General features: G+C 41.3%; 1 protein-coding gene across 27 annotated transcripts in view; it reads left to right on the top strand.

Annotated features, from left to right (window-relative positions):
• The window catches only part of ADGRL3 (adhesion G protein-coupled receptor L3), a 337,100-nt gene that overhangs the window by 206,710 nt on the left and 115,795 nt on the right, over positions 1 to 14,595 (top strand). For 22 of the 27 annotated variants that reach the window (XM_033172836.1, XM_033172842.1, XM_033172845.1 and 19 more), the window contains 5 exons: positions 1,458 to 1,496; positions 4,201 to 4,384; positions 6,025 to 6,147; positions 12,245 to 12,453; positions 13,333 to 13,509. In XM_033172836.1, coding sequence (XP_033028727.1) covers positions 1,458 to 1,496; positions 4,201 to 4,384; positions 6,025 to 6,147; positions 12,245 to 12,453; positions 13,333 to 13,509 — 732 coding nt within the window. The remainder of the gene's footprint in view (positions 1 to 1,457; positions 1,497 to 4,200; positions 4,385 to 6,024; positions 6,148 to 12,244; positions 12,454 to 13,332; positions 13,510 to 14,595) is intronic. The other 5 variants (XM_033172824.1, XM_033172828.1, XM_033172833.1 and 2 more) reach the window with 1 other exon arrangement.

Below are 14,595 nucleotides of genomic sequence, written 5' to 3' on the forward strand. Positions count from 1 at the left end.
ATTATTATTTTTTCTTTTGCTCATCATGTGGATAGTGGGCAAATGATTTACCTATCTTGTCAAACAAATATTTATTTTGAGAAGTCAAGCTGTTTACCAGTATATATTTTGTATGTTTCCAAATACTTTTGCTGTTCTTCATTCGCCTTCAATCTGTCATATATTTCCCCAGATTGTGTTGTGTTAGGCAGATTTTCTAACTTTCTGATAGCTTGCATAATTAAATCCTTTAATTCAGATTCCTGCCTTATAAGTTAAATCATCTAAAATAAGTTTGTTTTCTCAGCTTGTTTAAAAAACAATATAATCGGCGTAGAATGTGGGTTCTGTTGCAGAAGGGGTAAAGATTAGTTATTGAATATGAATTGGGAATTGAATAAAATGTATAATCGTAATGAGTTAGATTCAGAGAAATTCCCACTGAAGGGTTGGATGGAAGATGACTCTCCTGTCCCCTCCCACACCTCTCCCAACATTCAATGGACCCTGATGCATTGGGTAGGCTTTGGCACTGAGATGCTAGATCAGATTTCAGGATGGGGCTTGTAATCCAAAACATCTGAAGGCTGTGCTAAAGAGTGTTGACTTCTGAGTCAGCTTACATTCTTAGTCATTCACTTGCTCTTTTTTCGTGCATAATTCTCCAGAATGTAATGGCTTTTCACACAAATCCAGAGAATGAAATCAGGAGTGGCAGGGGTAAATTGGATTCCCGGCAGAATGTGGTTTTGTAAATCGCTTAGAGGTTGTTTTTATATTAGGTATTATATAAATATCTGGAAGAATTGCACATCCATGGGCACATCCAAACTTTTGTCCCATTGAAAGTAAATTGGTTATTTGGGGGTCCTGATACACAAATGGATAGCCTTCTCTGGATCAGGGCACTAATGTTAAATGAAATACAGTTCACATGATCCTGTAAATGACATCCGAGTTAAGCAAGATGATGGTTATTTTGGTGTGGCGATGAAGTCTCTTGGGGCCTGAATTCATATGGTAGTAGTACTTCATAAGCAGCCCAGAGGAAACATTTTTGCATATCCAGAAGCCTTTATGTGTAGTGCTTAGAGCTGGACTCAAAACTACAACCAGATACAAGGAGCAGTTTCAGGAAAGGCTTCAAAATAAGCTTGAGTTGGTCATTGGATGAAGGAATTCTTTTAAAAAGAGTTTTGATTGAAAATATTATCTCTCATGGCCCCCTCCAACTCTACAGTTCTATGATTCTTTGTTGACTGCTTGTCTTTTTACTTTTCTTATAAATAACAATTAAGCAGGTACAGTAACTTGTCTCCAGTGATATTGAAAGGCTGCTACTGCCTAGCTTAGTGTGCTTTCTTGGAAACAAGTTGTAAGAGAAATGAGTTTTGCAGTAGATGTTTTATATAATTTTGCTTTCTCCTGTCACTAACTTTTTTATTCTGTGTTTATAACAACCACCTTTATGGATACAGCTTCAGAAACGGGAGCGCTCCTGCAGAGCCTATGTCCAGGTACTTTCACATTCCTCCCCTTTGTATATATAATAAATAGTATAGCTTTGTTTTCCTTATTATTACAGCACCATCAGTGGACACCAAAACCATATAGAATTTGTAATGGGGAGGGGAAATAGTCAATTTTTTATCCCTAAGAAGAGATGAATAAGAGTAAATAATGAGGGAAAACAACTGAAGGAAGGGTAAGACAAATAGAGGACTGATACCAAGTGCAGAAAAATCCCATTTATAGAGCTCCAGGAAATCACAGTTGCAGCAGATCATTTAAGCAAACAGGTTGTGGGTGTTGTGTTTTTGGTGAATTATGAGCTTACAACTTCACAGAAATATTTGACACAGAGGGGTTTTTCCATGGGTGAGAGCTTGAGTGAATACAGCATATCAGGCTGACAAAATATCACTGTACCACGTGTTCAGACTTGTATTAAATTTGCCATGGGTGCAACATGCCTGGAGATTCAACACCTAATCCCAACTCTCTGATACATGCCAACCACTCTATTTCCATTTTATCTGAACTGAGTTGCAGCTTATTTACTCTTGCACAAGCAACAATTGCCTTCAAACACCAATTAAGAGAATCAGCTGACACACATGGATCTGAGGAAAGGAAGATGTTGGACTGGGAATGATCAATGTATTGATATGCTTTAAATCCTTCACCCCTGAGCAGAGATATACTACTCCCAGAAAACTTGAATGGAATTACTAGAAAGCCTCCTGAATATGGGATTGATTGATATTTTCCTGCCTGGAGGGACTTGTCCAGACTTGGTTTATATGTATGAATCTGTAGCATTCATTTAAGCTGCTTATCTTATTCAAAAATAGATGCATGGGGGGATGACTTAGACGTTAGCAGTAAACAGAGATAGTTTCCTCATTTGCCTTTCATCTTGGCCCCACGTGGAAAAACTCTGAAACAGGCCAGTTTCCACAAAAGCAAGTGCACAAGTCCAAATCTCATGTCCAAAGTCAATTCACATCTCTCCTGTCTGCTTCTTGTCTCCTAATATATTTTTTTTGTTCCTTCGTTGAGAGATCCAGGTTCATATTTCCTCCAATTCTCATAGCGATCTAGAATTTGGCTACATCATCATCATTTATTATTTATACCCCACCATTCTGGGCGGCTCCCAACAGAGTATTAAAAACATGGTAAAACATCAAACATTAAGCGCTTCCCTAAACAGGGCTGCCTTCAGATGTATTCTAAAAGTCAGATAGTTGTTTATTTCCTTGACATCTGATGACAGGGCGTTCCACAGGGTGGGCGCCACCACCAAGAAGGCCCTCTGCCTGGTTACCTGTAACTTCACTTCTCGCAGTGAGGGAACCGCCAGAAGGCCCTTGGCACTGGACCTCAGTGTCAAGAAGCTAAAAACTGTCTCCTTTCCCAAGGTGACTGTGAGAGCCAGTGTGGTGTAGTGGTTAGAGTGTCAGGCAGGACCTGAGTTCAAATTTCGACTCTGCCACGAAGCTTGAGTTAGTCATGGCCTCTCAGTTTGATTCACAGGAAGGTTTGTGTTAAAGTTCAGCAGTTTTGAGTTTAATGTATATTTACAGCAAGGAAAATCTGCTCTTCATTTGGGTCAGCAGGAATGTCATTTCAAGTCCTGCAGTCACACAGACAAAGAAACATACCATTGTTTATTCCTAAGCATTTAATTTTCACATAACAGCATGTGTCCCTTTTTATTGCTCATAGACTCCTTCTTGCCAGCCAAGACTAGTGAGAAATGACCAGTCAGTACAAACTGCCACTGAGGTGGTCCACTGCGCTGTCAAACAGCTTTTACTTATTTCATGGCCACAATAAAGTGAGATAGCAATCACAACTCCCAAGACCTCCTTTGTAAAGGGATAGTGCCACTTCAGATCTCAGCTGTGCATGTGTTGCAGCTCATATATTTATTTTGCTGCAGAATGTATTGGTGTACGTATATTACATCTCATTTCCCATTCATTCACTTGAAAGCGCTACACAATCTGCTTGGGAAGGGACTCACAGGGAAGAAGTGTGTATCCCCTGTCAGCAAAGACTTGCAGATACACCTTGATCTCTTAAAGAACAAACCACTTGCACAAGCCCACAGAAAAGAACTGAGGAACTTCTGTAAGCATGAATTGTTGTGTGACAAGTAAAGCTGAGTCATTTACAAGGCCTGAGTCTTCTAAGCAAGAGAGTGATTGCCTCTTTGCTAAGTGCAGTTTCTTAGCTGCAGACAGTAATTACCTAATTCAGGTCCACAGAGCTTTCTGTCACTGTCATTGATTCAATGCTTCTTTTTAGGTGCCTGTTAAAAACCAATATTGCCACTTAAAGGAAAGTTTCTGGTTAGATTTTTTTCTATATATAAAGAACAATTAGGAACAAGGCTGTCACCTCAGTCGAGTACAGAGCTGTGAAGATAGTGGGCTGCCACACGTCAGCAAGGCAAGGCGCTGCGGCAAATGGGGGCTGCCAAAAATGGTTTCAAGGCAAAGACTGGATCCCAAATCTGTGAAATGCGTGGAGTGAATGGGTAGGGAGGTATGAGAGCTGTTCATCTCATAGACAGAGCCAGAAACATTGCTTAAGTTGAGAAGGGTGTGCAGTGAAACTGGGTGTATTGCAGGCTTTTGCAGGTCGTTGTGCATTCTATAATGAGTGGATGGGGCTCTTGCAGGAAATCAATCTTATTCCTCTTCTTCACAGGCCATGGTTGAAACAGTCAATAACCTCTTGCAGCCGCAAGCTTTAAATGCATGGAGGGACCTGCCTGCAAGTGATCAGCTTCGTGCAGCAACCATGTTATTGGACACTGTGGAAGAAAGTGCCTTTGTACTGGCTGACAATCTTCTCAAGACTGATATCGTGAGGGAGAACACGGACAACATTCGTGAGTAGCAGAAATAATTGGGGTGAAACTTGTTTCAGTGGCATCTCCTCACTTCTGTTGGCACTGGCTTCCTAAGAGGAAGTGATGTACAGTAGTTTGCGTAAGAGTTGCTTAGTTTTCACACTTAACAGCCTGTGAACAATTTATGTGAGACTTGCAGTCTACAGAGTGTCAGTAAAGCATGGCCAAAATAGTAGGCACACTCTGGTGGCTTGGGTTAAATGTACAGAGGAATTTCAAGGACTGAAGAATTGTATCAGGATCAGCCTGGCCCAATCTGACAGGTGGACAGGGGTCACCTACCTGTCAATCATATGGCATCATTATGATGTCACCTGGTAGGCAGCTGACGCAGCTTACTTGGGAACCACATCACAAGGGATGTTGTCAGCCCCACGTTCAACACTTTAGGACGCTTTGAGCATAGGGTTGGTAAATGGCTTGACAGGGAGGGGAGAAGCAAGACTCTCTCACCCACCTGGACCAAGCAGGATCTCTCTCTCTTCTCATCAGCTAATGTAGAGGAGAGCAACTCTGCATAGCAGTGAATTTGGGTGTGCAAGAGGGCTTCCTGCAGGAAAAATTTTTTTTGCACACCCTGATGAGGGGTGCAATCCTGCTTAGCACTGGGCTCGGGTGCACCTTGCAGATTAGGAATGTAAATTAATAACTGTGGCCCATACTAGAATCCATTTACAGGGTCTCATGTTTTTATTTGGGGGTGTGGGGACAATCTATATAAATAAAAACGTAAATGTTTGTTTGTCCCTAATCGATAATCTCCCAAAGTTCTGCACCGATTGCTTAGAAATTTTGACACAACGTTGCATTCCAATCTGGGCGTGTTTTTATGTAAAAATATTATATAGATGCCACACCTGTGACAGGTAAAAACATGGTTTTCAACAAAACAGCGCCATCTGTTGGATGTAAAAGCAACACATGGTAGAGAAGATCACATTTCGGCAGAGGGAGGGGGGAGGGGGAGCCGAGGACAGCTCGGCCAATAGGCTGCTGCCGGGCGACAACGAGAAAGGGAAAAGGGAGGTGACGGATCAAACTTCAGCAGAGGGAGGGAGGGGGAGGCGAGGGCGGCTCTACTAACACACGCAATACAAGGTCATCAGAGGAAAGGCGGAAAAATGAAAGGAGCCGTTTCTGAGGGAGGAAGAAAGGGGGGATTGGGAGAGGAATGGTCTGAGGGGGGACCTTGGAGGGGAAGGTGGGGAAGGAGCCTCTCCGATGGGAGAGGAGGCAGGCAGGAGTTCAGTGGGAGAAAACGGGGTCTCCTTCCAATACAGAGGGGAAAGACAGAGAGGAGGCAGGTGGGAGTTCAAAGAGAGAAACTGTGGGGAGGCAGGCAAAAACGGGGTCTCCTTCCAGTACGGGGGGGGGAGATATTCGAGGGAAATGTCTGAGAGAGGGGGAGGGGAGGGAAAGGGCCCCTCCCTCAGGAACCCCCCAACTCTGAATCCGGCAAGGAAGCGGGCCTGCATCCACCTAACCACTCTGAGCCACAGCAACGTGTGGATGGGTACAGCTAGTATTATATATATTGATTGTTGCCTGAATTTCTAATCAGTTATCTCCTTTGGAATGTTTTGCATGCATTTCATTTTTCACTTCTTTCATACCTACAGAGTTGGAAGTTGCAAGGCTAAGCACAGATGGAAACTTGGAAGACCTGAAGTTTCCACAGAATACAGGCTATGGAAGTGCCATCCAGCTCTCAGCAAACACACTGAAACAGAATGGTCGGAATGGTAAGTTCAGCACCTCACAATTGCTTTTCTATCTTATTTTGTTCACTGTTTTTAATGGTTTCGCCTTCTTTAGAAGGGGACAGTGGCTTCATGCTATCCCCTTGACTCTTCCTGCCTGGCAGGGAACTGAGATGGCTAACCTGATGGTGCTGTTGTTCAATGTCTGATCAGTGTATAATAATACCACCCTCATCTATGATTGGATTATGGACGGGGGAGATGAACTGGTCTGTATAACTGGGACCCGGGTATGTGAATAGGGAGTAGTATATTTGACTTAGCTCTGCTACCCTGGTGCAACACCAACCGAGGTTAGAAGGCTGGGGCAGAGGAGTTGCTATGATCCATTCAGCTTGCCAGAAAACCCCTTTCCTTGGTGTGGGTTTTCAAGGGTTGGGTCAGACTGAAGATGCTGTTGGCTTACCATCTCCCCTGTTGCCCAGTGGCCTCCCTGACTGAGTTATTGGAGGTAGTCTTAAGTTGAAGAACCCCAGGGCTGTCCCAGGTTGTTGGTGGACCAACACACCAGGCAGGATGCACCCTTAGTGGTGGGGGGAGGTGGATACTGAAGGAATGACATTGATCCCTTTGTCATGCTCAGAACAGTATTTGGTAAAATTTGAGTTCCTGCTGCACCCCTTTGTTAGGGTGAGGGACTTACTGAATCTGATAAATCCCCAACTGTTTTGAAGGAGGGAGTGGTATGCCCACTTCTAAAAAAGCCCTACCTGGACCCTGAGGTGTTTGACAGCAACTGCCCAGTCTTGTAACATGCCCTTTGGGGTTAAGGTGCTCATAAGGGTGGTGGTGGTTCAGCTGTGACACTGTTGGAACAGATTATCTGAACCCATTCCAATCTGAGTTCAGGCATGCTATTGGCCCTGGTTGCCCTGACAGATGTCCCCCTTCAAAGGAGAGACAGGGAGAGTGAAACTCTACTACTGCTGATGGATCTTACAGTGGCTTTGGATACCACTGGCTGTGGTATCATTGTGGACCATCTCAGTGGTTTGGGAGTTGGAGGCACTGTTCTCCAGTGGCAATGCTCCTACCTGCATGACCATCACCAAAGAATAGGATTGGGGGACAACATATCTACCTCTTGCAAATCGTCACCAGGCACTATTCTGTCCCAGTGCTGTTGAGGCTTCTGATTTTATAGTTTTAACTAGGGTGTGATTTGGGCATTTTTCCTAAGCTGTTTTAATTGTCATTCTTCTTGTTTTATTATATATTTCAGTTGAGGATGTTTTAGTACGCTAATGGAAATTGTGTGTTTTAATGATTAATTGATTTTTATAGTTGTAAACCACTTAGAAGCCATCTTGACATGTAAGTGTTGTGTAAAATAATAAAACAAGAAATGTTTTGCTCTAACCAGTTAACAGCATAAATCAGGCCGCGTTACAAAGTCAAAACCATTGGTCCATCTAGCCTAATCCCATCCACTCTGCCTGGTAGCAGCTCTCCAGGGACCTTTTGTATGTAAAGAATCTTCACATTCATTTTCTAGCTGTGGGCAAGAAGGTCATGTCTTTCCATGGTCCATCAACCATGACCAGTTTGTTGAAGGTCCTGCTTTGATTGAAATGTATAAACTGCTTGATTTTTTTTTAATCTACTAAAGTGGTGTACAGGTTCTCTTATATTTTTAAAAATGTCAGAACACACACCCAATTTTTTAAAAAGTTTATTCCATGCCTCTAAACTGTTGCTTTCATTGGTAAAGTTGAATGGGTTTCAGATGAACAAGTCAAGTTTGTTCTGTTGAAAAGGTTTATTCCTCACACGGCTGTCAAATGAAGATCATGATGCTTGTCCTAATACCTTCAAGGGGGGGGAGCTATTCTTCTGTGTCTCGGCATTTATTACTTCATGTTGGTGCTTTGTGCTCAAGACAGGATGAATGTGGGGTGGCTCTAGAAAGGAAGGCTAGCCTATCATGCCTAACAGTTTTAAGCTTACCATGAGCCCAGGAAATAGTATTTTTTTTCATTCATGGGTAATAGTTGTTTACCTTCTATGCCTCCAAAATAACAGGCTTAGCCTGCCTGTTTGTGACCTATGCTCTTTCCAGGATGCCATGTTCTTTCCAGGATGAGAAAATATATCATAAATTATACTGTGCAAACAGGAGAGAATGAACTCATGAAACTGACACAGATCAGAAATATAGTCATCCAGCCATTCCTAACCAGTAGTTTCGTGCTGTTGTTTTTCTGGTGCTGATGCTTTATATCTTTTTGGGTTATATTATAGTCTTCCTGTTCCTCTAGGATATTGATATTTGTACCTCTAATAGTTTTGTTCATGCTCCTTTTTTATTCTGCAGAACTTTCTTTGTTCCTCCATCTCTTAACTGTCCATACTGCTTTGGGAGACTCAGCTTCTTTGCGTCCTTGCTTCTTCTAGATGCAAATGAGTTATCTCAGGGGCCTGATCAGTATTCTTACCTTGTTTTCAACTGGGCATTCTATCGCTACTTCACTTTAAGTGCCTTTTTTAATGAAAACTTGGGAGTTCCAGTGGGTAGGTGTAAGTTTTTCAGCTGCGAAATTGCAGGTTCCTTTTAGCTCTCTCTCTCTCTCACACACACCCCAATTACCATAGCCTTCTTGGGGATTATATGGAGATTTTGGAGTGCATCTTCAGGATGTAACATCTGAAAAGGCCCTAAAGGTTCTGGATACCTCAAATAAATATATGAATAATAAAATCAACAATTATAACAAGAAGAACAATGCATTATGTTCACCTTTCACATGTCCAGCACATGCAACACACACCATTTTGCTTCCATCCTTACAGCAACCATGTATAATAGATATTATTATCCACATATTTCACATGGAGGCTGAAGAAAAGTGACTTACCTAAAACCTGCCTCTTTGGCCTAATTGATGACAGCATAGCAACGAATGTAAAGGACGATAACAGAGTGAAAGAAATTAAACTTTGGACTGAAGAAAAGGCTTTAGTTTTGTACAGATTGTGTTGTTCTAACAGTGACAACGAAGGGCTGAATATAACCTACAAAAGACTATGGTTTATAAGCTGAATGAAGCAAAATCCTGAGTTACTGGGTTTAAATACGGATTAATCCCCCCCCCCCCGCATTGTACTATATGGGAAAAGAGAGCTAAATATTTAAGTATACTGCTCAGTGCCCAAGCATCACTGGCGCACACCTGTGGAATGGACTGCCTCTCCTCCCTCCCTACAGAAGCTCTTTTGAAAAGTTAAAGAATTGATTGGTGCCATTTAACTCATTTATCTCTCTTTGTTTAAGCTCCTCACGTTTCTGGCTGAGTGGTTTGTATGTATAACAAGTGTGGCATGTATATCCATATCAATTATGTACAAGAGACAGCTGCCCTTTCCTTGGCCTTGGAATCTAGTGTCAATTCTGCACACTTAGGAAGCTTGAGGCCTATTGTTTTCTCACTTTGGGGCCTAGAAATTCTGACAGCAACACAGGTTCCCACTGTTCTCTGTGATATCCTGGTTACTTTGGCTCCTGCCCTACCTTCTGAAGCCAGTCCACTTCCACGCTTCTTTGGCTTTTTCCTGGGCATACGACATTTCAGCGGGAACTAAAGAGCTCTGGCACTTGTCCTTCTGGAGTCGCAGAAGGTGGCATAGTCCTACCGTCTCTTGGGGCTTGTCCTTCAGTTTCCCCCCAGGAAAATCACTTGTTTGCCACTGAATCAGAACAAATGTCAGTTGGGTTTTCTGCAGATTTACGTTTGCTCTGATTCAGTGGTAAACAGCAGGTATTCCTGGGGAAAGCGACAGGGCAAATGGAAAACCGCTTGGACCCATGCTTCGAAGCACGGGACTAGTGTGGATGAACCCTCTGCTACAATTCCTGGAGTTCCTTGTAGAATTGCTCTCTTTCTCTTCCTTCTACAGCAGCTTGCTGTTCAGAATATGTTTGCATTAAGCTCGATCTTCACTTTAGCCTCAATGCTTTCTTCTTCTTAACTGGTGTGCAGCTCAGGGTGAACCTCCCTGAACCTCCCAGCCAGGGGCTTTGTTTAAACTTAATTACATCCTGGTAATAAACATGTAATTACATATAGAACTAATGGTACACTAATTATTATCTTCAGCAGCAAGTCTAGAATTTTGGCACACAAAAAGAATAGTTTTGTTTTTTAATGGGGAGATACAATACAGTCGTACTTTGGTTGTCGAACTTAATCCATTCCGGAAGTCCGTTTGACTCCCGAAACGGTTCGAAAACCAAGGTGCAGCTTCCAATTGACTGACTGCAGGAGCTTCCTGCACTCAATCGGAACCTGCTTCGGATGTTCGGCTTCCAAAGAATGTTCGCAAACCGGAACACTCACTTCCGGGTTTGCGGCATTTGGGAGCCAAAACAACCGAGTACCAAGGCATTCAACAACCAAGATACAACTGTACTGTGATCTGTAAACCTATGGTTGACAGTATTAGGCTGTTATCGTTATATTATCTTCTATTAATACCCTTTATTGCGCAGATAAGGCAATTAGGAATTAATTCTCTCAATTTTATCAAGTTTATATTTGTTAAAGGCCAATGTTTGTTTATTTATTGCATTCATATCCCAGCCTTTTTCCAAGGAGCACAAGGTGGTGTACCTGGTTCTCCTCCTCAATTGATTCCTACAAGAAACCTTGAAAGGTAGGTTAGACTTAGAGGCAGTGACTGGCCCAAAGTCACCCAGTGAACCTCACGGCTGAGTGGGGATTTGAACCCTGGTCTCCCAGGTCCTAGTCTGACACTGTGATCGCTCTACATCTCTGTCTACAGCACTGTTAAAGGAGCATGTGGATAGAAAGAGGATCAAAAATATAGGTTTAAGAGAAAATGGAATAAATTTCTTACATGGAGATACCAGTAGACACATAGAACATTTACTAATCAAATTATTCTATATCTACTATTTCACTACAAGATACATCTTACTCAGGTGAAAAGGTACATTTTCTGGAGATTATGAGACTGCATTCTATTATGTGTGCCTGTCTGGAGAGTGTACAAAAAAATTAGAAGGGTGTTTAAAGAATTAACAGAAATTGAATGTTTACTATTTATGCCTCCAGTACGTTTTTATTTGCTTCATTAAAGTTTGCAGTTTATTTTATTTCAGCTTTAAGCCCATAGACATAACAAATAAGGACAGAGAAAACGCGCACATTCTGATTTACAATTACTAACAACAAAATAGGTTAAAAGATATACAAATTAAATAAATTATAATGGAAATTAGAAATTTCAAGTTGTGTATAACAATCCATTGCGTCTCTTGAGTGTCACTACTGAGGTTAAAGATTTTGCTATTTGTAGAGTTACAATCGTATCAGAATCTTGCAACAAAAGAGCAAGATGAGACACTTCCAAATACCCCGGCAGGCTTCATTAAAAACATGTAAAGTATTGACAGAACACTAGGAAATTATAATTAATCTTAATTGTAATAGTAAGAATTGAAGTGGTCTGTAAATGGAGGAGGTTCCTGCTTAACATGTATAGAAATTAGCTGGTTAATTGAATTGTGTTTGTAATATGCTGGAACAGGCATTTTGATCCGAATGTACAGGAAACATATTTTTTGATAGCATTAATGCATACAGGGTTTTTCCCCCCCTTTCCCTCCTGTTGAAGAATTTGAATGCCTAGTCCTAGCAGGACTAGGCTTGTTATTAGGTAATGGCAAGCCGAACTCGACTGCAACTTTGTACTTGGTGGAAGAAGCACTGTCACAAAATTTGTAGATTTCCCCAGCACCACTACCATAACTCTTTCTGTGACATAATTGTAACTTCCTCTGCTCAGCCTCTGAAGAGCCTCTCCTAGCCACCAGTGTCTGTGAAAAGTAACTTCAAAGTGATCAGGCCATTACCACGGCTGTTGTGTCCATGAAAATTCACATTTGCTTTTGGAAAACTTTGGGAGCAGCAGTAAACAGCTTTTCCCATGAGAAATGTGGATAGAATACAGCATATTCGTTGTAATGTGTTCACTGCAAGATGAGCAAACTCAGAGCAAGAGGTTATGGGTGGGAGGGGAGCTAGCTTAATCTCCCCATTATCCCATTTTCTCCTTCCAGGTGAAATCAGAGTGGCTTTTGTCCTATACAACAACCTGGGTCCCTACCTGTCCACAGAAAATGCCAGCATGAAACTGGGGATGGAAGCCTTGTCTACCAATCACTCTGTCATAGTGAATTCCCCCATTATTACAGCAGCAATAAATAAAGAATTCAGCAATAAGGTTTATCTGGCTGATCCTGTTGTGTTCACTGTCAGACACATCAAGGTAAGGAGCTATTTGCCTTCCAGAAGATCACATATCTCAGTCTACTTGTTTTTCCCTTTCTCCTAAAAACATGCCAGAAAACATTTTGAGATTTTCCTCACATATATCATTTCTTTTTAGTCAAAGCACTGTGGCTCAAATGATATTTTGATGTTTGCTTTTATTCCCTTTTCATTTATATCCTGTATTTCAGGATATGAAACCTTCCAGGGTGGCTTATTATTATTATTTTTAAAAAGTAAATTACATTTTTAAAGACCACAATCGACAATATCAGCATATAAAAACTAATCAAGATATTTAACAAAAGGCAGATGGTGGTAGAGTAGTCGTGGATGGTAGAGCTTTAGATATTTATTTGTCTAGTACATTTTTAAATGAAGAAAGGCCTCATGTTCATCATATAGAAAAAATGTTTATCTACTAATTAGAAACCTCATTGTTTGATTGTTAATACAGTATAACTATTTCATAATGCTTATTTTAAAATGAGACTCATTTATTCGATATGTAGCTTTCCTGCCAAGGGGCTGGTAACAATCCCAGCATAATTTTTTCCTGGCTGTGAGGGAGACTGGCAATTGTCCATTTACCAAAGACTATCACTGTTTTAACTGTTCTCATAGAGTAATTCCTTTGTTCTTCAGTTGAAATATAGTAGGTTAGTTCTGAAGTACTCATTATAGTTTTATGACCAAAATAAATAAGGAACAAAGAAATAAGACCCCATTTAGCTAAAGTGAAAAAGACAGCAAACTTTCTAAAGCATGCACAGGTAGAATTTTTAACTTACCAACCTCTGCTGATTGTAGCTGGGAGAAAGGAAATATGTTTAAAGTGCCATCATTTCTATTGCATGTATTTCTTTCTTCCCGACAGCAGTCAGAGGAAAATTTCAACCCTAACTGTTCTTTCTGGAGCTATTCGAAACGCACAATGACGGGATATTGGTCAACTCAAGGATGTCGGCTTTTGACAACAAACAAGACACACACAACTTGCTGCTGTAACCACCTGACCAACTTTGCTGTCCTGATGGCCCATGTGGAAGTGAAGGTAGGAATGGCTGATCTTCTTTAAACAGAAGACACTTCTAGTTCTCATTGCTACAGTTGCCTGAATCATTTAGGATGCTTTGCTGCAGTGACGTTCTTCCATGACACATCGGGGCTTGGTAAAACTTCGTGATGTTCCCATTTGTCACAGAATGGTTCAGTGGGAATCGTGCTAATGTTCCAATGGGAAAAAACAGTGTCAGGAAAGATAAAGTTCAGAATGAGCTGAAGCTGGAGTGCCAAGAGCAACAAAAAAGTGTATTTTAAGGTATGTTCTAAGAAAAGGAAGAAAGCAATAGACCCACTGCTCCCTAAGGATGGCAAAATGACAAAAGAGAAGACTGAAACTATTGAACTTCTATTGTGCTTCTGTTCTCTCCCAAAAGGAAACTCGACTATCATTGCATAAATTGTGTTACTGATGAGGAGTCAGGATTGCAGTTCAGGATTGATAAGCAGTTAGTCAGGAAATGCTTCACTATCCCTAGTGAGTTCTTCAGAGCCAGGTGAACTGCATCCTAGCATGCTAAATGTGCAGATATACTCTCAGAAACTCTGTGTATCATCTTTGAGAATTCCTAGATAATGGGTGAGATGGCAGTCTTCAAAAACAGGGAAAGGAGAGTCTTCAAAACTATAGACTGATACCAGGGAAGATACTAGAACATATACTAAAGGAATCAGGTTCTATGCATATGGATAACAATGCAGCAGAATTAGTAGAAACCAGCATATTCTTGTCAAGAATAAATCCTGCCTAACCAATTTTGCTGTGTGTTTTTTCATCTGGGTTGCTAGTTTAGTGGATTGAATAATGCTGTGGTTGCAATTTATCTAGATTACAGCATCACATTTGGCAAAACTGAGTTAATGAGCTAATTGAATATGGGCTAGATTATAGTTCCAATTGGAAACTTCAAATGGCATAGACAACAGCTACCAGGGTGCGTGTGGGGGAACAAATGTACTGATCATATTGCAACAATACTGTGCCAGTTCCACTGGTTGCCTGCTTATTTCTGAGTTAAAATTCAAGTGCTGTTTAAAATCTTATACACACACACACACACGGTTTAACTGCGCCTTT

Source organism: Lacerta agilis, chromosome 16 (assembly GCF_009819535.1).
Source record: "Lacerta agilis isolate rLacAgi1 chromosome 16, rLacAgi1.pri, whole genome shotgun sequence".
In the NCBI taxonomy this organism is placed as follows: Eukaryota; Metazoa; Chordata; class Lepidosauria; order Squamata; family Lacertidae; genus Lacerta; species Lacerta agilis.